Raw genomic sequence first — 25,825 nt, forward strand, 5'->3', positions numbered from 1 at the left:
GTTGACGGTGCGAGAACGTCACTTTCCCTTTCCCTTTATGCTCAAAGGCAACTGTTATGGTTTGTGGATCCAGGATCCCTTTGACCGTTGTCCCACGCACCTCTGTTGCATTCTTGGCTTTGTCAGCCGATTCGACAGTTTCAGCACCCCAGCATTTCTTTGCGTGTTTACACATATTTCCCATGGACTTTGCATCCCCAGTATCAAGATATCTCCTCACCCCCCATGTTTTGTGCTTACAATTTGTTGCTGCACATTGGAACAAGTGACATCGGCGGCCGTCAATGTACTTGACGGTAGGGGCGGACCTGAAGAATGCATAAACGGGTGCCGTCCAGTCTTTCGAAAGTCGTCCTGTCAACCTTCAGCATCATATAATACAGCACCGAGGACTAGATTCATTTATTTCACCCTCTTCATCCTCAGCCGCCGACTCTTCTTCACTGTCCTCCACTACAGCCTCCATTGTTACATCTCCATCAGCATCGAGACTGCTCCCAACATGACTCGGTTCATCATCATCATCGTCGTCGGAGTCTTGAACTGCTGCCCTTCGTGAAAATCCTCCAGTGGAGGATGGTGTCAAAGCTCTAGATGCAGAGGTAGAGATTTTGCGAGTTGCTACAGATTTCTTGTGGGATTGCAAGACAGTTTGTGTAGATGTTTTCATATGCTTGACTTTACCAGGAGCTTTATTCTTAGCTTTTGTAGTACCTGCCATGGTAAAGGTTGAATAAAGACATCATTTGAATTTGCCTTATTATAAATTGAGTTTCAAATTCTGAGGGTACACGGGTACACAGGTACATAGCTACGGGTATGGGTTTCCCATGGGTTCAAATTCCTGTACCCCTACCCGTACCCTCCAAAAAACCCTCCAAAAACCCATGGGTTACCCATACCCCTGCATATCACTACTCACAGGAAGTCAAGGAGGGATACACCCTCCTTTGGCAAGTTCCTGGCCTCAGGCTGCATTGTGGTGAATTGTGCAATTCTGAAATAAGATCACATCTTGATAGTGGATTTTGAAAAAGAGGTACATTGATGAGCAGCATTAAACTAAAAGTACATTCTTTGAGCAGGATTTTGACAAAAGTAGAATTACAAAATATGTAACAGTATTATTGAATGTATTTATTTTCCCATTTTCCCCATTTCCCCATCTCCCATCATCAGTAAACTGGTGAGTTCTTGCTGGGGATTATGCTGATTATGGTGCTTTTACATAGTCATATATTGCTTTATATCACTTTATATTCCAATGTGACGAAAACCTTTCCTATATATTATGATATATTACAATATATGACAATATCTTCTTCTCACAGGTTCTCTGATGATTGTCTCCCATGTCCTCCGGTCTCCGGTCTCCAGTCTCTGGTCTCCTATCTCCTGTCTCCTGTCTCCTGTCTCCTGTCTCCTGTCTCCTGTCTCCTGTCTCCTGTCTCCTGTCTCCTGTCTCCTGTCTCCTGTCTCCTGTCTCCTGTCTCCTGTCTCCTGTCTCCTGTCTCCTGTCTCCTGTCTCCTGTCTCCTGTCTCCTGTCTCCCGTCTCCCGTCTCCTGTCTCCCATCTCCCATCTCCCGTCTCCCGTCTCCCATCTCCCATCTCCCATCTCCCATCTCCCATCTCCCATCTCCCATCTCCCATCTCCCATCTCCCATCTCCCATCTCCCATCTCCCATCTCCCATCTCCCATCTCCCATCTCCCATCTCCCATCTCCCATCTCCCATCTCCCGTTGTAGGACTTAGAGTCCTTGTGACCTTGTAAAGGCTATTTTTGCAGTGTCCCATAGGTCCTTGCATTGCATGCACTAATGCTAACACAGTGCATGTCTTTTCTGCTATCAGCTGATGGTCGCGGCTCGCACGTGTGTATCGGATAGCACTGGCTTTTCTTTGGCTCCATCATGCGTCCTCCTCCCGTCCTATCCATGTCCTCCACTTGTCTATCAGTGCATATTTTACTTGATTTGGATTAGACTGACCATATTTCTGACGCTATATCATTTATATCTCTATTACTTTCGTCATGGACCCTTATTACCTATTACCACTACCTACTCGGCTCCAAATAGCGCTTTGGCGCGCTCTCATATATACTTGTACTTATGAATTTTGATGTACCTTCTTACCTCCCACATAGAATCTATCCTCCACTTGCACACATTAACGCCCAAACTTGAAATCTAAACCTTGCATCAACCACCGCTTGTGTCTATCTAATGGCCGCATTATTCTATCAATTCCTTGTTTCAACAGCCTTTGTGCTACTTATGAATATGCTGTCGCACTGCTTCGCCTTAACGCTTCGCGGCGCCCGCATGTCTATTCTGCCTGGCCGCATGTTACCATGTGTCAACATATCTTTGGCCGCTCAACCTTGCTTTGCACTATGTCAATGGTAGCTTGCTCGTGCTCGCATCACATTGCGCTAGTCCTCATGTTCCATCCATTCTCAACCACCCTTATTAGTTCCAGCGACTTCCCTCCATTTTTATATAGAGGAATCATTCTCAGTAGCAATCCCCTTGGGCTGAATCATATACTCGCATCCAGAGGTCTATGAGTTTTACCCTACTTCACCCTTTCTTTCCCTTTCATCCCTTCTCATCTAGCTATCATTCCTCGCACACACTGTTTCCCATCTCCTGTCTCACTACATTTTGTCATTCACCATTTCATTCTGACTATTTACTTTGTGTATATAAAGTTGCTACAATACTTGCAGGAAAACACTCAAATATCATGAATAAATGTGGGGCTGTTTTAATGGGCAAAGGATATTGAATCAGCACTTGAAAGCCACACCAGATTTCCAAAAACAGGTTTAAGCAAAATATGCAAAAGCCATGTGAGTGCCTGAGCATTTCCAAAACCATTGTACTTGACTTCTTAGATAAGCACTCTGATCACCTTCAGACAGTTGCTCATTGATTTGAAATAACAGTTGTCTGTATACTACATTAGCCATTGTCTCTCCCCTTCTCAAAAAAGTGCTTAAATGTCTCTATGACCTTGCACTCATGACAATGCAGTGTACAGCTGTCTGTGCATGAATGAATCAGTCCACAACTTGAGGACTGCTTTCTGTGATGTTAGGCCTTGGTTTCATTGAACATTGTTGCATAAACTGGTGGATGTAGTGTTCCTAAAAGCCTTCATCCTTATAAGGCAAATGACATACATGTTGTTATTAACCTGGGTTATAACTGGTGCATCCTGATTTGAATTAACCACAAGATAACTGAGGTTAATGGTGTAGGAACTGATTCCTGCCTAGGCTTGTAGAGACTGTTTTACTTAGTGTCATGTTTGCACCTTAGCTTACATAAGAAAGTAACCTTTTCACCAGTATCCACTATGAGTCTGAGTCTTCAGCAGTTTTCATGACATTTCCTCTCCCCTGAGCCTTGAGCTTGGTTCAGAAATCCTTTAGAGCCTGTACAGTGATGGATTATGTTGTATGATTATTCATGCAGATTATTCCCACACTGTGATCTCAAGTGTGACCTTTGTGTGACATACACTGTGACTCTGTGCTGTGCTGAACCTCACCATCAGATATGGCCTGCTCGCTGAAATCAGCAGCAGGAAAGCCTAAGAAAACAAAATCCAGAAAAACTCGTTCAGCAGCAGAAGAAAATGTACCAGCTGAAACTTCAATATCCTCTTTGACTCAGGTCCATTGGACTGAAGATCACACCTCAAGCCTAATCAAGTTTCTGGCTGCACATAGATTGGAGGCTGGCGATGGAATGAACTTCAAGATTGGAGTCTTTCAAGCTGCAGCTGCCCATTTCCTCAAGCCCCCTGAAGGTGTTTCAAAAGAAGGATGGGTGCCACCTGTTGCAAGAGATTCTCGTGCTTGCAAGAACAAGTGGGCTGCAGTATGTGCATATATTTTGTTCTTGATGTAACTCACATTTTCAGATACAAAAAAATACAAGATTGTTCTTGATATCAAGGCTCAGTCTGGCTTTGCTTGTGACAATGAGCTTGGTGCTGGTATTGACAGTACAGTACACTATCTCATAGTGTATAGCAATGGGAACCTGCCCTTTCACTATACAATATGAGATATACACCACCAAATAATTCCCACAGCAGTGTGAATGCGCTGTAGAAACAACAATACTGCGAGGAACAAATGATGCTCCAAACTGTATCTATAAATGTTGAAAGGTCACGCGTTGCCTAGTCTGCTTTACTTGAGAAGACAAGTGTGTTCGACCCTATAGGGGAAGCAAGTGCAGCGAAGATCTAGAGGTATGTGCTGAAGCAAAGCACGGGAAAGTGCACGCGCATATGCAGAAACGATAGAGAGACTAGACTTAAGTGATAATATGATGCAAGGTAAGAGATGTGAGAGTGTGAGATGTAAAAGAATAGGTTTCAACTATGCTCTGCTAGGTAGTAAGTGGGTAGTACTAGTAAGTGACTGGTAGGAAAAGTAAGTAAGTAATAGTATGTACTGCTGGTGCTTATATAGGCGCCTAAGCGCTGTCATGCGGAGCTGAAGCACTACCGAGTAAGGTATGTAAAGATATATATGAGTGAGAGTCCATGATAAAAATAAAGTGGAACAATGTGCAAATAAGGGAAACAGAAATATACGCACTAGGGAGCTTGGTGGACAGTGGATGGATGCTTCTGGATAGCTGGTGCTATAGGGCGCTCAAGCGCGGGAATGCGCGCGCGCATATACATCATGAAGCACGGGAAGTGTGCGCGCATGGTGCGTGTTGCGCGGGAAAGCTGCGCCTCATATAGGAATAGCTGCAGATAGCACACAGAGTGGTGCTGCAAGTTCGTGCTATGTACTCCCCAGTGAAAAGTGCCATATCACACCATGAGAGGCGTGATTCTCTACAGTGCACTGCTTGCAGAAATCAATACATTCAACAAGTACATCAAAATGGTATGTTACTTGGTATTCCAGAATTTGTCCAATGTAACCTGCTTCGCATTCTGCAACTCCTCGCGCCGTAGTGTTGCTCAAAATGCCCGAAGTTTGTGAACAAGGTCAAGTAATGAATCAGCACCAACTCGCGCAATACATGCAGCCTCAAGCTTTTCGCACAGTGGAATCAGTTCAGTAGCACAGACCTTGGGTTGATCATCCTCGTCTTCGCCATCTGATTCCACTTCATTCAGCTCCCCACTCCTAATTGCTTGCTGGCGCCAAATTTCTGCAATGATTGCATCATCATCTTCATAAGCAGTTACTTGTCCAATGTTCTTCTCTTCTTGAGGGTCGAGAATCTTGTCAACAGTCAGTGGTGTGCCAACGATCCGTCTCTGTGTTGTAAGCTCCTCTATGGACTTCATCAATTCATGTTCGAGAGTTTGTAAACTGAGGTGCCTTGGTGAGAGGCTGAATTTTGACAACCAGCCCAGTTCTTTGACATGCCACTGATGCAAGTTTCTCGACAACCTCAGCCACTTTGACATTGTCACCGCTTGTATGGGGCAGGTTTTGGATGTGGCTGGCGTTTCTTAGGGCTGCGCACCATTGGGACTAGAATAACTATAAAATTGATCATCTTAGAGCATTGTTATGCATCAACTTTTGGCAACTCAGCAGTAGTCCTACTGGGTACAGACCATATCTCATAGTGTATATTGGACCTTCGAAGGCTATACATTATACATTATACAATTTTCTGGGCGTCTACCTGCATACCATGATGGGAACTGCCAAAAGTCAATACAAGATGAGATTTATACATCACTAACATATACATTATGAAACAATGTACTGTACATCAGAGGCAGTATGGGCTGCATATATCAAGGTACATTTTTTTTGTCTTGTGGTATACTATGTATCTCATTTTTGATGCAAGAGGCGCCCTGATGCTGGACCATTTCGCAATAAGGGATGGCCACACTTCGATGAAGTTGATGCTCTTTTGTCCACCATTGCTTTGAAAGGAACTCATGCATTTCATGCTGCACTCAAGGAGCCTGCAAGCCATCACCTGATCTTGATTTTCTGAATGAAGAGGGTCTTCTGCAGCCTGGGCATGATCTAGATGAGGGTGAGGATGATAAGACCTTATCTCTTGGGAAAAGACTCCACCTTGTCAAAGCCACCCTCCAGCTCTCCTTCTCAAGCAAAAATCTGACAACATCTCTACTTCTACTAGTTCAACTTTGGCTCCAGCATCCAAGAGGCATCGTTCGAGTGGTGCTGCAGCACAGTTTGCTATTGCTGACCAATTTTCGGATTTCACTGACACATTTTGCTCAAGTTCTCAACCCCAGCCATCCACTCTTGCTCCATCACCAATTCGAAGGCAGTGTGTCATGCAGCGTGCACAGAATGTTGAGACTCATCTCACTGCTGATGACATGGCCGCTCTTGTTGAGGCCTTCCAGACTGATTTCAGTGCTGCAGATGCATATATGGTAATGCAGGATGACAATGCTTGTCACTTGTTCATCAATTGAAAAATCACACAGATCAATAGTCGATAATTTTTGTTACTTCTATGACAATATATTAGGTGAACCTATACTGCCTTCTACTTGCTCATTGATGTTTGCACAGGAATAACTGGTAGTCTCACCACATTATGTTTCCTATCTCTTCTCTTTGTTCCTTTGCTGCTTCTCGTTCTTTGAAATTTGCTGGTCCTTCTGCTAGATCTCCTCTACCATCCTCCAACTCTTAGTCATCAATACTACCATCATTGAATTCAAATATTTTGTCTGGGTCGTGAATTCAGATAAAGTTGTGTATAGCACAAAGTGCAGGAGGGTTACGAGCTTGGAATATCATACTATATTCTGGTAGGTTTATGAGTATTGGAAATCGTCTCTTGAGTATACCAAAAATTTGTCCAACAACATTTCATGCTTGAGCATGTCATAGATTGTACAATTCATGTGAATTTTTTGGTCTAGCAGAAGATGTTAGTTTGTGAACAGATTCAAGGACTTGAAAATACAAACCTGACAGCAGCTTGACCCCACTCTGCAAGATGGTAGCGAACATTTTAGTGAGGTACAAGCAATGCTTCACATATACCAAACCATGCATCAGCAAGATAATATTTCCCTTTTGGAACAAACAGATTTATTAACCGAGCTTCATTGAATAGCATGGCATCTGATACTGAGCCATCCCAACCACTGAGGATATACTGGAATTGAAGGTTGAAAGAACATCATGCCAAGCAGTTCTGACTGACTCCCCCTTTTCGGTTACATGCAAGATGCCTCTCATCTGCAGAGGGGCAACAGTCGATGTGAGTGCCATCAATTGCCTCAAGAGCTCCTGCAAAGTACGGAAAGAATTTGGGGTTATCACAAATTTCATGTGGAATAGGAGAATCTTCTTTTGGAAAAAAGACATGTCTCTTGTAGCAAGGTGAAGATGAGAGAGCAAGAAGAGTTCATTTGAAGTATGTGGTGTTTCTCAGCCAAGCAGACAAGCATTGAGAAGACAAAAAAGTACTTTGTGATTGTGGTGTGTGAGTGTTGAAATCTCTCAGCAACATGATGACTCTTGAGGCCTGTTACACAGGTATACAAGAAAATTGCTATTTGTTCTTCAAGTGTGACAAATTTTGAGTCATCCAAACCAGACTCCTGTAGTTCTTGAACAAATACAACAAACACATGTTTGTGCATCCCAAGTTCATTTTTAATCCTTTTTGGGTGTCTATTGAGAAGTTCCTGGAGCCATGCAAAGCCAGACAATATAGAAGTATGATATGGCTCTTTGTCAAGGTATGGAGTAATATAGGCCATAGAAATTGCCATAATTAGCTGTGCAATCATTGCTGCAATAGTCCATAAGAGACTGAGCCTTTGTGGCAGGTCCTTTGGATGAGATATGGTCGCAGTTTTGCCCCTATGTTAGGGTTTGGGTAAGTGACATTTAGGTGACATCAGAGAGTACCAAAAAGTCATGCCAAGTTTGTGGAAATAATCTGTATGATAATTAGCTGCTGTACAGGCCCTAAGGCACATAAGGAAGTTTAAGGACACAAAAGGCATCATTGTGCTATTTAATGTACTTTGAATGAATATTTCTAAGGAAGATTAAGGAAGATGAAATTTTCAGAAGAGCCATATTTGTAAGTAGCACTAAGTAAACATGATATTGGCATTGTCCATTGTAAGTTCTACATAATGTAAGAATGTGGTGATTTTGATTTTATAATGGGTGAAAGCATGGGGAATTATAGTAGTAGGAAAAAAAGTATTGCACATATAAAATAAATTGAAAACAACATGATGATTGTTGACATTGCTGGTAACTTATGAATTCCAAAGTGTGCTGCAGGAATATGACATCTTCATTAGAGCCTCCAGAGTTAGAGAATATAGGCTCTCACTCAGTTCCATCTATAAAGACTATGTTCTTGTGAGACTTGGTGCTCATGGTACCCTCAGATGCACTGGCATCTAAATATTCAACCTTTACACATTTGGCACTGAGATATTCAATTGGAGGAATGTTTTGGCTGAGGTTGCAAGACTTGCACTCAAGTTTGTTGGCAAAGAGCTGGTGGGAGGGGGGAGGGGGGGGGGGCATGCCTCAGATACTTCAAAGTCTGGATGATTGATTGGTAGTTTAGACATTTTGAGAACTTCAAAGGGAAGATAATATTAGGGTTATGGAAGGTCACTTTTTGCCTCAGCTAACGAAGTGATCAACAGACAGATATTACTGAGAACTAGGCAGATGCATCAGACACTGGTTATTGTTGGCTTCTCCTCAAACACTGGTGCTGGAGTTGGTGTCCTTTCACACCTAGGTGCTTCTCCAACAGGTAATTTATCATTGCTGCTCTCCCAGATGCTTGCATTGGCTTCATCCTAAACATTAAGTTGATAGTGGGGAGAGGCAACTCTCTGCCAATTTCAAACTCAGCGTGTGCCCTCGCTAAAGGGGTGTGTGGCTGAAATGGTGGTTAATGAAACCATCGACCGCTGGACATTAAGCACAACATTATGAAGACTACATTGTATGGAGACTTTACTGCAAAATATAAAGCTGATTGTATTCTCCATGCAAAAAAGGGAAAATGCGCGAATCGTAAGGCTACAGTGTTTGGCAAAAGCTCATGCAACCAACTTTTTCAAAAATTTTCATGGAGATTACAACTAAATCACAAAAAAAAGGCCTCTGATGGCTTTTCTCAATCCCCCAGCATATTGTGTTCAGTCACAATAGGGATGTCACAGGTAGTAGACTCATATTGTATTACATAAGCCTCATAAACGTGTCGCGCCGTGTCACAAATCCACAGAGACCACTGTAGAACTCTCAATGCCCTCCCTATACCACCCAGGGGACCATTGGAAAACCACCAAGAGACGTTCTACTGCTTAGATTGATCAGTTAGCTCAGCTTCATGCAAAAAAATGTGCCAGAAATGAAAACACCCCTCCGAGTCCTCATAGCCCTACCCCCACCATGTCCCAACCTCCACCAGCACATGCTTCCTTGCAAAACATCGACTCGCAACTGGAGGCCCTAATGCAGCGAATGCAGGCACTCACATCACACGCCGTAAACACGTCTCGGCTCATTGGCATTGTGAGTTTGACTTACATGTACCACGAAACAAAGACATGCCAAAGCAGAAGGAGGACAAATTGAAGGTCCTGAGGGAAGCTATCGCACGTTACACGAGTGGGGAGGTTACACACCTGAGAAACCACACAGGAGGTTCCTTTGGAGACAGGCGAGAGTGAAGATGAGGACGAGCCTTGAATTTTTTGAGTATAATAAGCTTACTAATTACTTTGACTTACTATAATATTCTACAGCTGTTTTGGTGTTGTACAGGCATCATAGTTCAATATAAGTTATAACGTTTGAATGGTCGTGTCGTTTGACCGCATTTCTTGCTTACATAATGCCACACTTTATTTGGCTGAGTTACCGCCCCCCATTGATAGCAGCAGTAAGTCAAACATTTGCTTATGTTTGTTTATTCCCACACTCACATGACTTTAATTCAAAACACTTAAAGTTCTATGCTCAATATTCAACTTTCAACATTAAGCAGCTTCCTGCCTGCACTTGTCTTTGCTGTATGTACCCAGTGTAGGTATGTTTTCTTTTTCTTTTTTAAACTCTAACCATCTATTGTACTTTACAGGGAAGTGCTGACCTTGTACCTGGTCGGTCATATAGATTGGTCTACATTGTTAAATAACCTAGTGTGCAATGATTTTTTATTCCAATTCTGTTCTTTCTATTTAAACAAAACTATTCTAGGATAATTTCCATCTTCTTTGCACTTTTGTGACAGCCTGTGAGTATTTATCTTCCTTTGAGCTTGAGTTATGCTGATCCAAGGTGTTGTCTACTGTTCTCAGATCATGAGTGTGTTGATCCTCATTCAAGCAAGACCCATGCTGATCCAAGTTATTGCCTACTGTTCATAGGAAGTGAGTATAAATCTTCCTCTGAACTTGAGCCATAATGATCCAGATTATCACCCACTATTTGCAGGACATAAGTGTGATGATTCTCCTTCACAGACAATACCTATTATGAAGCATGTATATCACAGTGGCAGTTTTCCAAGCCAGGTGCCAGCACTCCACCTCCAATCAACCCACACTCTCATATTCAAATCTGTATGTTTCCTTTGTTTCTGTGCAGCTACATCACTGACCCATTGCTTGCAGGATTTGTGCCCCCTCAATCTCTACCACCCATGCTCTACTGCCTCATTCCACACCACTTAATTTTCTTAGACTTGTGCCTTAAGCTACTTATTACTTTGTTTTACACCCACTAATAGTAACTTTTGGCTGCTTTTTGTTTGCCTGAACTGCCTTAAACTACCTTAAGTTCCTTGTTCTAAGGATAAAATAAGGGACTTGACGTTTTCCTAATGCAGCTGTAACACAAGAGCTAAAAATGAAGATGATAGAGAATGATTGTTCTTGGGTAGATTCTCCATGTCATTGTCTAATTCAGACTCATTGGTATCAGTATTCATAATGAGTTCTTGATCTTCCATACAGCTACCTGTAAGATTGCGGTTAATAACTGTTTCAAACTTGCTAAATCAACATTTGAGGTGGAATTAGGCTGTGCCATCAATGGTGTACTAATAATGAAGCTCCATCTTGAGAAATGACATCTTGTGGTTCTTTTGCACATCCAACTGGGTTTATTGTTTTGATTTTGTATTATCCAATGAAGAAAAGAAGCACTTGACTGATGCAGAGTTTGGGGCAAAGCTCAAGACAGATTGTACAAGCTGTATGAGTGGATTTTCAAAGTCAAGCAAGCCCCAGATATGGAGAGGGTCACAGGAACCATTCTAACTAGTGATGTCTCAGCTCCAAGCTGCATTTTTCAGAAAATGAGCATAACATGCTGAATAAAATTCCTAAATTCATGAAAATATTTATGGACATAGATTGGGCCAAAAGTCGGGAGGCATCTAAGGGGAATTTGTACTGTGATGCATCATTGTCTTGCTATGAAGCAGCTCAGCAAATGGCTCAAAATTCAAGCTATTTGCTGAGCTGCTTTATAGCAAGACAATGATGCATCACAGTACAAATTCCCTTAGATGCCTCCCGACTTTTGGCTCAATCTATGTCCATAAATATTTTCATGAATTTAGGAATTTTATTCAGTATGTTATGCTCATTTTCTGAAAAATGCAGCTTGGAGCTGAGACATCACTAATTCTAACACAACAGACTGAGTCACATAGAAATTTTTCAGTGTTTAAAACTCACCTCATCTTTCAGTAAGTTTTTCAGTTCCTGTATTGGCCATGCAGCTGGTGTGAAGATCCCAGTATACTGATGATATTCATAGATTTGGCCAATGAGACTTGCTGGTATTTCTGTGTTGTCATACTTGAAAACACAAGAATATAGCTGTCAGGCAATTTCCATAAGGACACCAGGTGGAAGGACACAACTATTGATGAGGTTGAGATTGATTGATGGATTTAAGAATAGTGCTATAATGAAGAGATCTTGGTCTGCATGTTACCATCTTTTTTCAATGCTGTCAATGATAGATGTCACAGGATGTGACTTGTCTTTGTCTTCTGTGAGTGAAAGGCTGTGGTCTGTGATATGGAGATTTACATAGGTGTAGTAGAGTTTGCCAAGTAGCAGCAAGACTTGATCACAGCATGTGTTTAAGTGTCATGAGACATTAACAGCAATGGCAAGTGGTCTGATATGAGTCTTGATATGAAGAAGCTTTTTTCAGAATATGTCGTTTGGAATGTGGTCAAGGATATTATAAGCCTTATTCTTTACTTGGTGATCCTGCCCTACAGCTACCAATAGCTTATCCTTGTGTTTCATTGATGTCACTTTCAGTGCCTTTGAAATTTCAAGAAGTTGAGATAGTGAACAGAAATGTGAGGTTCAGTGGGTGACAACAGGCAGAATAAGTGCGAGGATCTTGTGAAACATTGACATTTGCCCTCAATTCAGCAGCCCCAGTGTGAATGAGTGATTATTGAACCACTTGATGATTTCATTCGCATGATCAATGACTACAGTAATATCACTGCTGGCCTTGTAAAAATCACCCAAAATGAGATTTATTTTGTTTGAACATTAGATGTAGTTCATCTAATGATACAAATGATATGTACCTGATGACTCCTGCAGTCCATAACAAGCATCCATGGGTATTTGTGTAAGAAGAGAAGACAATCTTGCTTCTCATCTCCACCAGCATCTCCACAAACACCAATTATGGTCAGAAACAGAACATCCTTGACATAGTTGTACTTCTTCTCCATTAGTTCAAATGTGAGTTGGCTTGTCTTTTGTTTTGCTGATGTATCATGCACATGTAGAACATATCTCTGTGAGCTGACTGTGAGTAGTAATTAGCTAAGATTGAATTTTACTTATCTAACATTTAACAGTATGGGTAAAAGCAATCTGATGTATTTTTGCTAGCTCTCTCCAGTGTCGGAAATTTCTAATTTTGGTTGGCATGCTTTAAAATGGATTGGAAGGCCTCAATTTGCCGGTAGCATTACAACTCGCTTGGAAGACAACCTGAAATTTTTGGAAGCCGCTTGAAAGCGATATATGGGTTCTTGCAAGTGGGTCCCAGGACCATTCCAATGCAAGGGCAAAATTTCGAGCAATACTTATATACCCTAATTGGGACATTATTGCAAGCGACAACGGTCCTTCCAAGGCCTTAAAATCATGCTAAGTCTTTCAAGCAAATTTGGATCATTTTGATTATTTAATATAATAACACTACTAATGATAATATACGAAAATGTCCTCAATTGCATTCTAATCATTCTTATTTCCCCTCAATTCTTATCGAATTGCAGTCTCCTTCACAATCATAATTTTCTGGAAATGATAATCCCGGTTGGGAGGGTTCAGTTGGAGATGATAGAAGATCAGTCTTACTAATCTTGGATGAACAAATACAGACAATGGGGAGGTAGACGATGGGATGCAAGAGCTCCAGGAAATGGGAGTGGAGGTAGATGACAGGGTGTGGAGAGCTCCAGGAGACAGGAGTGGAGGTAGACGACGGGGTGCAAGAGCTCTAGGAAATGGGAGTGGAGGTAGATGATGGGGTGCAGAGAACTCCAGGAAATGGGAGTGGAGGTAGACAACAGGTTGCAGAGAGCCTCATCAGGAGACGGGAGTGGAGGTAGATGATGGTACAGCATCAATATTTGAGGAGACATCGGGAGTGGTCCATTGGGAGGCAGACAAGATGGGGTGAGACACTTGCAACTAATTGAGAATGCCTGGACCAAAATTGGTCCAGGCTTTCAGTAATAATTTCTTTAAATCTGTCAATGGATCATGTCAGAGTCTGTCAATAGGATGAATCAAAATGAACACAAACATTGATTCAGACGTTCTCGACAACATAATAATATCAAACTGTGATGCAGTGGTTAAACAAGTTCAAGTCTAAGTATTGTCGGAATAATTCACAATGGCTGATTATTACATAACATGTTTGTCATTGTTGTCAATGTCTGACATCAGAATAGACTGTTAGTACATACTCACTGTCCAGAAGTCCTTAGAGCGTATGATTAATATCATTTGTCTTTCAGTCAAAGTCTCTGAGAAATAGAGTGAATTACGAGACACATGTAAGCAATTTGTCACAATCATAATAGTAAGTATCAATAACAAGTCATCAACAAATCAAAGGACCATTGTCAGTCTTAGACTAATGATACTATTTCTTTGAGCAGCCAGACCTTTGCATCAATGCCAGGTCCTCGTCAGCAGCATCTAACATTAAATCCTCGGCTCCAATGGCTCCAGCCTTGGTCTTGCGCCTTGGCTTGGGCTTGGGCTTGGGCTTTTGCTTCTGAATGAGAGCACCTGGACCAGACTCTGCTTCATTGTTGGTAAGCAATCCAGGTGCCCGACACGAGCCTGAATCGTTGAGTGCAGTAGTAGGTGGTAATAACTTGCAGTCCTGTGAATCCGCTACAGCAAGAGCTTGCATAGCCACAGATATAGATCCGGGTGTGAGAATAGGTGCATTCAAGTTGGTGACATAGACAGCTGATGATGGGGTATCTTCTTTGTCAGTGAGTGGTGACATGGCTCGGGGAGCATCAACTTCTGGCAAATCACCCCCTGTTTCCATCACATGCTCAAAATCCTCTTCCCAGGTATTGTGTGGACCGCTGCTCACACCTACAAAGTCTGAGCCCAGCACAGCTACAGAGAAAGAAGTAGCAAAGAGGGAATTGTTGAAGAAGGTGTAAATGCTGTCTGCCCAGGCACTGCTGGTCATCAGAGTTTGACGGTAGTAGTTATGGTACTCTTTGTACAAGATTCGAGACTTGTCACCTATGTTGACTAGCTCTTTGTCACCAGAAAGAATAAGGATAGCCTGCAGCCTAGTTTAGTACGTGTCCTGCAATATAAATTTAACAAACATACAACAATTGCTGCTACTGCAATGAGGCCTGGAGTTATGGCACGTAACTCCCATATCTTAGCTTTGGTTTTAGGCATTGGAGGCACATTGGCAGCTAGTGAGGATAGGCCAAAAAGAAACACTTTCAAGATCTACTCAGACTATTCAGGATGTGTGTGTCAAAAAGGAGAAGAACATACATAAACAAGCTTTGATGTTTTGAAAAAGTTGTCTTGGGAGACACGATCTGGATGAGAAAGAGAACTGGTGCAAACTTTGTGTATGCACCTTGAGGGTTAAGGAGCAAGGTGCGACGTGCAGGCTCCAAATCCTGTGCATACCCTCGTATGGAGAACTTTGCGTCGAGATTGAAAATGGCAGCTGCGCACGACTTGACATCAGAAACCATTTTGGCACAAACACTATTGACACCTTTGACAAACTTAAAAGACAATCAGCAGGAATAATTCACGATTCATACACTGATGTACTACTTACATGAGAACCGAAGTTCTTATGGGCCATCATGTTGTGGTCTGCTGGCAGAATAAAAAGAAAGATTTTGGCTTTGACGCCATCCTGTATTGACATTGGAGAGAGCCACCACTCTTTGCTTGTGAGATCGATCCTAGGAGGTGGCGCACACAAGGGGAAAATCATGGTATCAACCCAGAGGCAGTGTGTTATGGAAAACTTGTGTCCATAGTTCTTGATGGTATCTTCCTTGGCAGCGAGTGCGAGGTCCTTGTTAGTGAGCTTTGTCTTCCAACCTTTTGAAAGTGTAGCCTCAAGGAGAGTATTCTTCTTCAGAGCCTCCCGGTACTTTCCTTGCATAACTAGAAGTAGTCTTTGTGCAAGTTCAAGTGCCTAATAGAGACAATTGATCAGCTGCTGTTGTTCATTCACAACATAAAGACTTGCCTTGCGAAGATCTTTGACTGATGCATTGAGAGGAGGTGCTGCAATTGTGGTACAAACATACAACAAATCTAAATCGTCATTGGACTGGTCACTGTCTGAATCTGTCAAGTCAGCAGCAGAGCTGCTATCTATATTTTGAATATCTTGAGCAAAGTCTTCGCCTTTGGCGTGCTGAGGCATGGCAGTTTAGAGAATGTAATGAAGAGCAAGCTGGGAACATCTGAATTAGTCAGACACACTTTAAATCAGCACTGTTCAGGTAGTGTCAGACCCTGTTGATGTAATAAGATGGTAGCAAAACATATACCCTTATCAGAAATATAATATAACCATCGTGTATCCACTTGGAAGCGATGATTAATGAACAAACCAACCTTGTGCTTCAAGACCCTTGCACAGTGACGAAAGAGGAGAATGAGGGTGGCAGGTGTCTGGAGTACGTGGTATTGATATAAAAGGCATGTTCAATAGGCGAGATTGAGAGTAGTGACAGATGCGTGGAATTTGATGTGGTGAAGAGTGTGGATAAGCAAGTAGCTGCTCCAGGATTTGTTGGAGTAAGTGTCGTCACAGATGACCTTGGATGCAAGCATGAAAGTGGATATGAAAAGACAGTGACCATGTCATCACAGATAACCTTGAATGCTCGCATGAAAGCGGATACAAAAGATGGTGACTGTGTCGTCACAGATAACCTTGGATGCGAGCATGGAAGTGGATGCGAAGAGATGGTGACCCGAAGATGCCCAAGTTGTGGGAGTGGGGAAATTGATGGAGGACTGGAATTTTGTGTGGGGAAGGGCAATGCGACGAAATGAGGGAGCTTTGCTCATCAGTGGGAGTTGGATGGGGGTGGAGGTATTGATACCAGGTGCACCATGTTGGCATAGGCGATGGAATGGGGGGGCTTACTTGCCAATGGGGTATTACTCTGGACAAGCAAAGAGATGGGTGATGAGCCGGACGCACAACCATTAGCATATGCAATGAAATGGATGCAAGCATGAAAGCAGATATGAAAAGATGGTGACTGTATCATCACAGATGACCTTGGATGCAAGCATGAAAGCAGATATGAAAAGATGGTGACCATGTTGTCACAGATAACCTTGGATGCGAGCATGAAAGTGGATATGAAAAGACAGTGAGTGTGTCGTCACAGATAATCTTGGATGTGAGCATGAAAGTGGATATAAAAAGACAGTGAGTGTGTTGTCACAGATAACCTTGGATGTGAGCATGAAAGCAGATATGAAAAGACGGTGACTGTGTCATCACAGATGACCTTGGATGTGAGCATGAAAGCAGATATGAAAAGACAGTGACTGTGTCATCACAGATGACCTTGGATGCGAGCATGAAGGCAGACTGAAGAGATGGTGGCCAGAGAATTCCTGCTGGAGGAGGGAATAATAAGTTAGATAAGTTTCCTTTGGACACGAAGAAACATGTCAGTATCAATATAGTCAACAAGAAAATAATCCCCATTGTTGTCAAAATCTGGGACAAGTCAAGCACCACGAATAATTGAATGAAGAGTGATGAATTCAGATGAAGCTGCAGGCTGTGCATGCAGACGAGTGAGTCGCAGGTCTCAAATCTAGGAGGCGCTGACATGGTGAAGCATCCATGGGAAGAACCAAAGCAAGATCTAAGGTGCAGTTGCCGACACTGTGCTTGAACATGAATAATAATTTGACAAAGATATTTTTATTGCAGCCATCCTTGTCCTGCATGCAGATTAGAGCGCAGTCACGACACTCATGACCATGAAAACTTGGACTGCATCACAGATAGTCAGTGGTCAACTTCCAGGTAGTGGTCGACTCATATTGGACTTTGAGATAGTGATGTTCATGTATCTTTTGAAAAAAAAAACAGCATCAGAGATTCAATTAAAACTTCAGAATGAAGGAAACTCACCAGGTCTTGCACTGAAAGTTTCAACCACATTATTCTGTCTGGTAATGGTATGTTGTAGGAGGGTAGGAAGTGATTCAAAAATGTTGTGAGCTTCTTCCTGAACTGGTCGAAGGTGCAATTTGACCTGTGTTCTTCCTCTCCCTGTGCTAGGCTAGTAAGATTCCTCAAGGGTGAACCAATATGCAGGTGAGCTTCAGGTGGCTCATCATTGTTGTCATCTTCTTCAAGTTATTCCCGCGAGTGCATAAGTTTGTGTCATTCCTCATCAAGATAGTTGATATGGCTGTGAATGAATTCAGCAACAAAGCTCTTGTGATCGAGTTCAATAATATATGGTATATACAAAGTTTAAGCTATTGATGGGAAGCAAGCTTCCAGAGTAGGCAATGTCATACCTGGTTAGTGATGTCCTTACAATTAGTCTGCCATAGATACCAACACTTGATTGGTCCGTGCTGCTTCTCATTTGGTCAAGTACTGAAGTTGTCAGCAGCACCTTTCGCTATGATATCATCAAATATGTGCTTTGAGGTGTGCATTTTGGGAAAATTCCAGTTCTTAATTGCATCTGGATCAGTCTCGTCGATGATTGTGATGTATTCCTATGATATAATGCTATTGTCAGTACACTACATTGACATGGAATCAACACGACATACTTCTAAATGCATCTGAAACTCTAAATCCTTGGCTTTTCCTGCTTCGATTGTGCTCTCTGTGTGCACATTGAGAGATACATACATGTCGATACAGAGATAACTCACTATGCACCGTAAAAGTGCATAGCCAGCTTCATCATCTGTGCGTGTCAGTACATTTTGAGTGGTATATAAAATTTGCTGTCAAAATCAAATTTAAGTGGTGTAGGTAGACAACTTTTGCTAGACACTACACAAAGTGAGTGTCTAGCAAAATATAATTGTTGTGGTCTAGCACAGCCTAGTCTGCTATACTTGCAGAACAAGTGTGTTCAACCCAAGGGGTTAACTGTTGGTAGTAGAATAATTAGTTATATGAAAAGGAAGATAGTCCAAAGTGCGGGAAACAAAGTCCGAAGGTATAATTACAAGTCCAATGTCAAAAACGTCGGGTCCGATGTTTTTTGGGTTTCGGGTTAGCAGGTTTTGTTGGGTCTCGTCGGGTTTGTAGTGAATGTCGGGAATAGTGAATGGCGGGTTACTGACAATGTTTTGGAGTGTTTTGGATAAAGAATGGATGATATTTGCAGAATTCAGTGAAGAACTACAGATATCTAATGACCTCCTCCTACTCAGAGGTAGAAAGGTAAGATAAGTAAGAAGGAGGTATGTGAAATATATAGTGTCTATGTAGAATTTTGGAGTGCTATAGGCGAAAGTAGTAGCACTAATTTTTGGGTCTGATGTCCAATGTAATAAGACATGTGGTACTGCGGACATTGTAATAATGTGTTCTACAATGTTAGCAATGTGAAAACTGATAACTGTGCACCTAGTGGGGATAGATACAATAGGACAGGACATAGGGAGGACAAATGTGCAGGAAAATATCAGGTCCGATGCAGCCTAACACTGGGTTCATCGAGTTTGCATCGGGTTCATTGGGTTTGTGTCAGGTTTAGCGGACTAATATCAGATTGAGCGGGTAAGTGTCAGATAACATTGGGAAGTGATTCATGTGCCATGGGTGTTTGACGTGCATTGGAAAATAGCTGAATACGAGCTCAGCACCAGCTCAAGTGCTACAGTGGTCTGTCAATCTCAAATCAATGTGTCGTACCTTAGAAATGTCCCTAAGTTTATTACCATCGCTGTAGGTATGTTAGTAACTCAATCAAAATGATTCAAATTGTGCCATCGTGTGAAGGCAGTGAATCTATGGGCAATTGAATAGTCAGATTCAGATGGAGCAGATTAGTACAATAAATCAACTCACTGGTCATCAATATTTTTCTCAGCACCGCGTCCCAGAGCCGCTGCATGTCATTTAAGCTGACCAAATCAATGTTTCCCCCATTCTCCTATATGATACATGTGAAGGTGGTCCTGCGAGATTGTTTCATGTGGGTTGGAATTTGGGAGCCACCAAAAGACATTCTACAATGGAGAAAGTCAGATTCAATCAAGGATATAATAATGAGTACCAGCCATAACTGGCTGAAGGCCCCATTTTTTTAATGCCTCTTCTCCAGCTGTTTTGTCCCTATTCCGTAGTTCTACACAAGCTTGTGCGTCTTTGGGCATTCAGATTGGATAAGTAGAAGCATTGTTGTACAGCTTATTGGATGGGACAAGGCAAATAGGACACAGACAACGACAATTTGTCCCCTATATCAGCGCCATGACACATCTATTGTTAAGACCGATCAGAAATTTGTCTACAGAAATTAGTATACAATGTACTGTTTCTCATAGTCAGCGGATAAGAGCAAAATGAACACATACAACCACCTAATAATACCATAATAACAGAGATGCACATACCCTGTCTTGGCATAGAGTATAATGGTTTTGAGTAGCTTGAAAAACCCTTCAAGCCATACAACACATTTGAGATTCACATATGACAGCTTGCCGTCCTCTTCAGAATCTTCAGGAACCTGTGCAAAAGAAACTCAGGAGTAACGAGACTGGTTTCAGTTCCTAAATTCAAAGACATACTATTGGTAACCAACTGACCATCCGCTCACCACCAAGCCTGTCAGTGTTTCTGATGTGAACAGGCAAGTTTCCACAATGAGCGAAGACCGGATAAGCTTTGACTGTACCAGTGGAAGAAAGGTGCATCTTGTCTGCATACAGAATGAATGCAAAAGGGACGGCATTTTCAGGTAAAGATGACTGTAATACATGCAAGAAAGGGTATCACTTAATAGAACCATATGAATGATAGTACAAAAAAATAAGTCATACTTGAACATTCCACCAATGATCCACAGTCCAAGGTTCAGTGTAAAAGTGCTCGTAATGTGTCCTATTGTGTTTATATACCCACTGTGCATCCAAAACAAAGTGCAGCGCCAGCAATGGGTCCTGTAATAAGTCCAAAGCCTATTCCCACAATGGGCATGTATATACATCAAACATGAGGTCTTCCTGTTTATGCCAGGTCGTGATAGTATGCTTCTTAAACTGTAAAGATATTGGTAGCTACAAAAGGGAGATGTGATATTCTCCTCTTACAGGTGTCATCTGGCTGGCCGCCCTATCCCAGGCTACAGAAACATCGCAATGGGACTTGAAGGTAATATTTGCTTGACCATCAACAATTCTCCAGATGAGCCATAATAGTGCATCTGTGTGGTCCTTATTAAGGGCAGCATTGTGCGCAAGTTCAGCAAATTCAAAGTCTGCACAACAGCTGAATGGCTGCCAATGTTCTTCAACAACAATAGACGGCTGCTGATCTTGCTTGTGTCCGAATATAGAGAAAGTCTCAATGGAGGTTGCACAACCAGATTTTGGGTGATACTCCATCTTAAATGTTTTGAGATTGGAGTGAACCAAAGGTACTGCTGAAAGTGAGGATGGAGGAAGGGGTGTGCGAGCGCAAGATGCCATGCTGGAGTCTGAATCTGCACCTAAATCATGAAAAAAATAGATGAAGAGTGCATTGTGATCAGTCAAAGTACATACATTGCTGTGAGTCTCCACTGATGCTCATCACATCAACATCTGGTATCATTTCAAATGACGGGCCCACAATAAATTCATCAGGCATATTCTCTGTGCGATCCTGGAGTGACATTGAAGGGTCTGATGATGGGGAGCCAATATTATGTGTTGCGGCTGCTTGTTCCTTGAGAAGATGCTTTCTCTCTCAACATGCCTCTGATGATTGTGTGATAAGAGATATTAGTACTATTGTTTTGAGTTGTTAGAAGGACAATTCACCACATACCTTTCCTTTTGATTTTAATTTGCTCCTCAACCCCCTGTGCTGCGAGCATTGCAAACTCATTATCATCCTTCTTTTTCTCTGAGAACAACTTATTGCAGTATTGACAATGAATCTGGTTGTTGGAGGTCGAGGATATATTTAGTACATTGACAGTATACTTGTGTCCCCTAGCTGGACTGTTTGCAACACTTCTGCTTGGCACCATACAGGAGTGTTGTTAAAAATACAGATACAGAAAGGGGAGGAGACAATACTGAGAAGATAGTAGAGGCAACAAATATCATAAGTCAGGTTTGTCAACTTGACATTAGCATTATTCACCATAACTGTAACATGACAGCTACTGTGTAATAATGGCAACTTACGATGAACTCAGTTTGAATCATATGCACCACTTGGAAGCAACTTGGAAGCGCCAAAAATAATTGTAAGTGACATGTGCTTCCTTTCAAGCGCCCTAAAATAACTCACACCCTATGGGAATACAGACACAATGTAGTTGTCAGACATCAAATTAATGTCCCAATAAGGAACACTTGCAAGGCACCCCTGGAGATTTCCGACAAGCCATCACCAGAAAGGACTAAATAAGCACCCTTACAGAAGGTGTTTTTGATCTCTCTCTTGACTCTGGTGACTTCTGCATAAAGAATTTTGCTTGACAAAGCCTGCCTTGTTGGAATCATAGCTTCAGGGATATAATCATAAAAGAGCTTTTGAACTTTGGAATCAGTGATGGAATTGAGAGACTGGCCAGCAGAGATACATGTATGGAGTAGTTGTTGAGAAAATGCTTCCTGTTTGCTCAGACCAGATAGATTCACTTTTGCAACAATTACATTGAACCTCTGTTACTTCTAAGTTTTTGGAACAATAGCTCTCTCCTCCATCACTGTCACATTGTTACTGGCAAACACAAGTTGTGGTTTTGTGGAAGATTCCTCATTATTTCAGCCTGCCACTTTTTTCCATGTTCAAATATTTCAGCATTGGCCTTGACATTGCCAGGGACATATGAACAACCCAACAGATGGTTTGTCATTATTTTGACCTTTCTGGCAATATGAAGAACATTAGCACATGCTATTTAAGTTCATTAGTATACTATTAATCATTTATATAATACATTAATTGGAAAAAACTTACCTTCCTGCATCAAAACTGTGAGAGTTCTGATAGCCTGCTAGTGCACTTCATCAACCTTTGTAGTCCCTTGATGAAAATGATTCCACAACCGGGACTTCTCTCTACCCATCAGAGAAGCTTAGAGAGGTAATATGGTTACAAAAGACTGCCACTAAGACAATTAGAGAGATTAATGATAATGATTTAAAAGTTTGGTGACTCCCAATTAATCCAAATAACTCCTAGTACATTAACCCTACTAACCCTCCCAAAATCGTAGATTCATTTAACTCACCTCTTAACCAGTTATAACAGGATTAGTAACAACACTGACTATATGTATACAATGCTGATACTATGATTTTCATTGTATATGCATGCTATGACATTATCCATGGCCTAAAAGGCCTCTCATCCCATCTGAGAAGACCACTATCTCATTACACCTCATGCCCAGTTGACTCACAGAGGCTAGAATGCCTCATGGTCTTATCTTGATAGAAGGACTGCATCATGTACTCTTATGTCTGACTCATGACAAATATCAAAACCACTATGAAGGTAAGTACTATGCTGTATATTACCTCCTGCAGCCTTAATGTCATTAAGTTCCTCTCTCTATTCCGCCTTGGAAAGGAACAACACATTTATATGATCAAAAAAGAAATAGGTTCCAAAGTTCAAAACTGTTTCTCTTATAACTTACATTAATGAGCCATGATATAGCTGTGAGCTGGCTGAGTGTCCTATCATCCTCTATGCCAGACACAGCCAAACAAATTGCAAATTAGTTGAGAGAACTTTGATAGAGTCCAGAGCTTCCTGCCTCTACAACTAGATGGAGGGAGATATGATGTTGGGATGGGTGGACCTCTATATGGCAACATTTATAGACACCGTGTGCAGTGAAGACTCTATTTTGCTTGCAAATGTCAGTCTGTTAAACTTTATTTGTTGGTCAGTTTAGTTTAGTTAACTGGCTGCCTCTGTTCAAGTTTCATTTTTTGTGTGTTCATGTGATTGGCCAGACTTGAAGCAGAACTTGTTTTTGATATGATAGAAGCCTGCTTAATGCACTGGAAACATAGTTTGTCTATGAAAAATAACCACCTCATTGTGCTACCTCTGCATTTTTTCTCATATAAGCAGACCCACCTTGACTAATGGTTGACTTTTTCAACCTTCATATGACTTGCTTGGCTTCAAATAGACATTTCACTTGGGGGTATTGAGCCCTCTGAACATAATGGAAATGTCTTTTTGATTTAAAAAAAATTACATTTCAAAGGTGTGAATGTCTGTAATGCTGAGGCCCTCGACACGAGGTCTATTGCTTTAGCCTTTATATCACTTGCATGGCTTGATCTCAGACTCATTATGAAGGTAATTGATCTGTATATATTGAGTAGCAACAGAAATACTTGATCCTGTAAAGTCTTGGTATGATAGTGTCTTCATCTAGATAATACTACTGATGCTTTTACTGTGCCTTTAATGTCATCTACAAACACTAACAATTTTTATTTGCTTGCTTCCCATGTTTGTGTTGTCCTCCTGCTTGTGCTGCTGTGATTTTCAACAATGTCAAATGTCACTCGATACCAGTGTTATATTAAGGTCACAAAGTCTAGTTCAAGGACACTGTGGCACCACCACATCAAATGCAAAGCACATCTCCACACAGAAGCTGAGAAGAAGGCACTTACTGAGAAATACAGGGCTCATAAATGCGCATATAAGGATGCCCTTGCAGATTGTCAGGATCTGGTCATGCAGGAGGCCATCAAATTGCATAAACAGTTTCCTCATAGGATAGTTGAATATTATTTTGAGGCAATTTTACAATAAATGCACACCAAGCAAAAGAGCCGAAAAGCAATCCGTTGGAACACATTTCTTCATTCTGAGGTCAAGGCGATGAATGCAGGTCAGTTGCATATTAAAGTACATCCCTCAGACTCACCTTCCACTGGTGTCCTTAGTAGTGATGCTGAAAAGTACCTCTTCGCATATGGCTACCAAGTGTCAGCCATATGGAGCATCATTCATGCTTTTAGGGAAGGAAATTTGTCTCAAGATTTTACTAACTATCTCTGCACTAGAGGAATGCCTCTGTTGGAGGCCAAATATCTTTTTGAGTTGATTTCAGAACGTGACGTCTATCTTTGTAAGTGAGTCTAGTTCCACCCCTTTGCTTATGTAAGCTGTGTCGTCCTGTCATGCTGCCTCACTCAATGATTGATTTTTTAGCCTTCATGTGACTTGTTTGGCTCCATATGAAACTTGATCTAGAGGTTATTGAACAATCTAAATGAGATGGCAATGCTGATTTGATCCAAAAAAATTAGGTTTGTAAGTCATGCTACCCCATCCCCCCACCTACTTCACAAAGAGGCATAATTGGTGTCAGTAATGATGTGAAAAGGATGTTCCCAGTGTTTAAGGATCATGTTAATAGATTGGAGATGGTTTCATAGCGTTCTGAACCAATATGGAATATGATATGCAAGTTTGCCTGATACCCCCCCTCAAAGATCAATTTTTCTAGGCTTCCTATATCTTGCCAGGACTCCAAAAGTATGTTTCCTGAGGGTTCTAGATGTCTCTAAATCCAATTGTAAAGCTAGTTTTGTTAGGAAAAATCAGGCTGTTGAGATATGCAGGGTCCCCCTCCCCCCCCAAACTCATATATTTTGATATTATGTAAATACTTGTATATAAAAGGATGTTCCTACTGTTTCAAAATTATATAAATTGATTGGAAATGGTACCAGAGTGATTTGAGTCCACCCTGATTAAAATATGTGAGTTTTTCTGATACCCCCCTCAAAGATCAATTTTTCTAGGCTTCCCATGACTTGCTTGTCCTCTAAAAGTATGTTTCTGGAGTGCTCTTGATGTCCCTGAACATGATGGTCAAGTCCATTTTATCAGGAAAGTTGTTGAGATATAGAAAGCCCTCCTCCCCCCTTCTACCCCATATATCTTACTATGGTTACTTTTAACTCCAAACCAATACTGTAAATGATGGTCCCAGTGTTTTTAAATGTAGAAATAAATTGGTGATGGTTCCAGGGTCTTT

General features: G+C 41.6%; 7 protein-coding genes across 7 annotated transcripts; 2 read left to right on the forward strand and 5 right to left on the reverse strand.

Annotated features, from left to right (window-relative positions):
* Nucleotides 1–3,568: 3,568 nt before the first annotated feature.
* Nucleotides 3,569–4,081, forward strand: F5891DRAFT_979390 (uncharacterized protein; the record flags this gene model as incomplete). The annotated part of the gene is made up of 2 exons (XM_041376882.1): nucleotides 3,569–3,896; nucleotides 3,936–4,081. 2 exons carry the CDS (start codon nucleotides 3,569–3,571, stop codon nucleotides 4,079–4,081), a joined length of 474 nt encoding a protein of 157 aa, XP_041227140.1.
* A 1,677-nt stretch (nucleotides 4,082–5,758) lies between these two features.
* Nucleotides 5,759–6,485, forward strand: F5891DRAFT_1187426 (uncharacterized protein; the record flags this gene model as incomplete). Its single annotated transcript, XM_041366834.1, has 5 exons — nucleotides 5,759–5,800; nucleotides 5,852–5,905; nucleotides 5,980–6,046; nucleotides 6,109–6,416; nucleotides 6,471–6,485. 5 exons carry the CDS (start codon nucleotides 5,759–5,761, stop codon nucleotides 6,483–6,485), a joined length of 486 nt encoding a protein of 161 aa, XP_041227141.1.
* A 6,119-nt stretch (nucleotides 6,486–12,604) lies between these two features.
* Nucleotides 12,605–12,856, reverse strand: F5891DRAFT_901186 (uncharacterized protein; the record flags this gene model as incomplete). Its single annotated transcript, XM_041373466.1, has 1 exon — nucleotides 12,605–12,856. A coding segment is annotated over one exon (252 nt), but the record flags the coding sequence as incomplete, so codon positions are not given.
* A 1,343-nt stretch (nucleotides 12,857–14,199) lies between these two features.
* Nucleotides 14,200–15,996, reverse strand: F5891DRAFT_1187428 (uncharacterized protein; the record flags this gene model as incomplete). The annotated part of the gene is made up of 6 exons (XM_041366835.1): nucleotides 14,200–14,868; nucleotides 14,919–15,047; nucleotides 15,096–15,127; nucleotides 15,184–15,337; nucleotides 15,394–15,762; nucleotides 15,802–15,996. The coding sequence occupies 6 exons, from the start codon at nucleotides 15,994–15,996 to the stop codon at nucleotides 14,200–14,202; spliced, it is 1,548 nt and encodes a 515-aa protein (XP_041227143.1).
* A 284-nt stretch (nucleotides 15,997–16,280) lies between these two features.
* F5891DRAFT_950416 (uncharacterized protein) lies at nucleotides 16,281–16,436 on the reverse strand (the record flags this gene model as incomplete). The annotated part of the gene is made up of 1 exon (XM_041374965.1): nucleotides 16,281–16,436. A coding segment is annotated over one exon (156 nt), but the record flags the coding sequence as incomplete, so codon positions are not given.
* Nucleotides 16,437–18,209: 1,773 nt separating this feature from the next.
* On the reverse strand, nucleotides 18,210–21,667 carry F5891DRAFT_1187429 (uncharacterized protein; the record flags this gene model as incomplete). Its single annotated transcript, XM_041366836.1, has 9 exons — nucleotides 18,210–18,341; nucleotides 18,399–18,454; nucleotides 18,504–18,529; nucleotides 20,202–20,317; nucleotides 20,397–20,558; nucleotides 20,796–20,849; nucleotides 20,901–21,298; nucleotides 21,354–21,536; nucleotides 21,619–21,667. The coding sequence occupies 9 exons, from the start codon at nucleotides 21,665–21,667 to the stop codon at nucleotides 18,210–18,212; spliced, it is 1,176 nt and encodes a 391-aa protein (XP_041227145.1).
* A 460-nt stretch (nucleotides 21,668–22,127) lies between these two features.
* Nucleotides 22,128–22,418, reverse strand: F5891DRAFT_950334 (uncharacterized protein; the record flags this gene model as incomplete). Its single annotated transcript, XM_041374945.1, has 1 exon — nucleotides 22,128–22,418. A coding segment is annotated over one exon (291 nt), but the record flags the coding sequence as incomplete, so codon positions are not given.
* Between the last annotated feature and the right edge of the window lie 3,407 nt (nucleotides 22,419–25,825).

This window comes from Suillus fuscotomentosus, assembly GCF_016647785.1.
Source record: "Suillus fuscotomentosus strain FC203 chromosome Unknown F5891scaffold_21, whole genome shotgun sequence".
Classification (NCBI taxonomy): Eukaryota; Fungi; Basidiomycota; class Agaricomycetes; order Boletales; family Suillaceae; genus Suillus; species Suillus fuscotomentosus.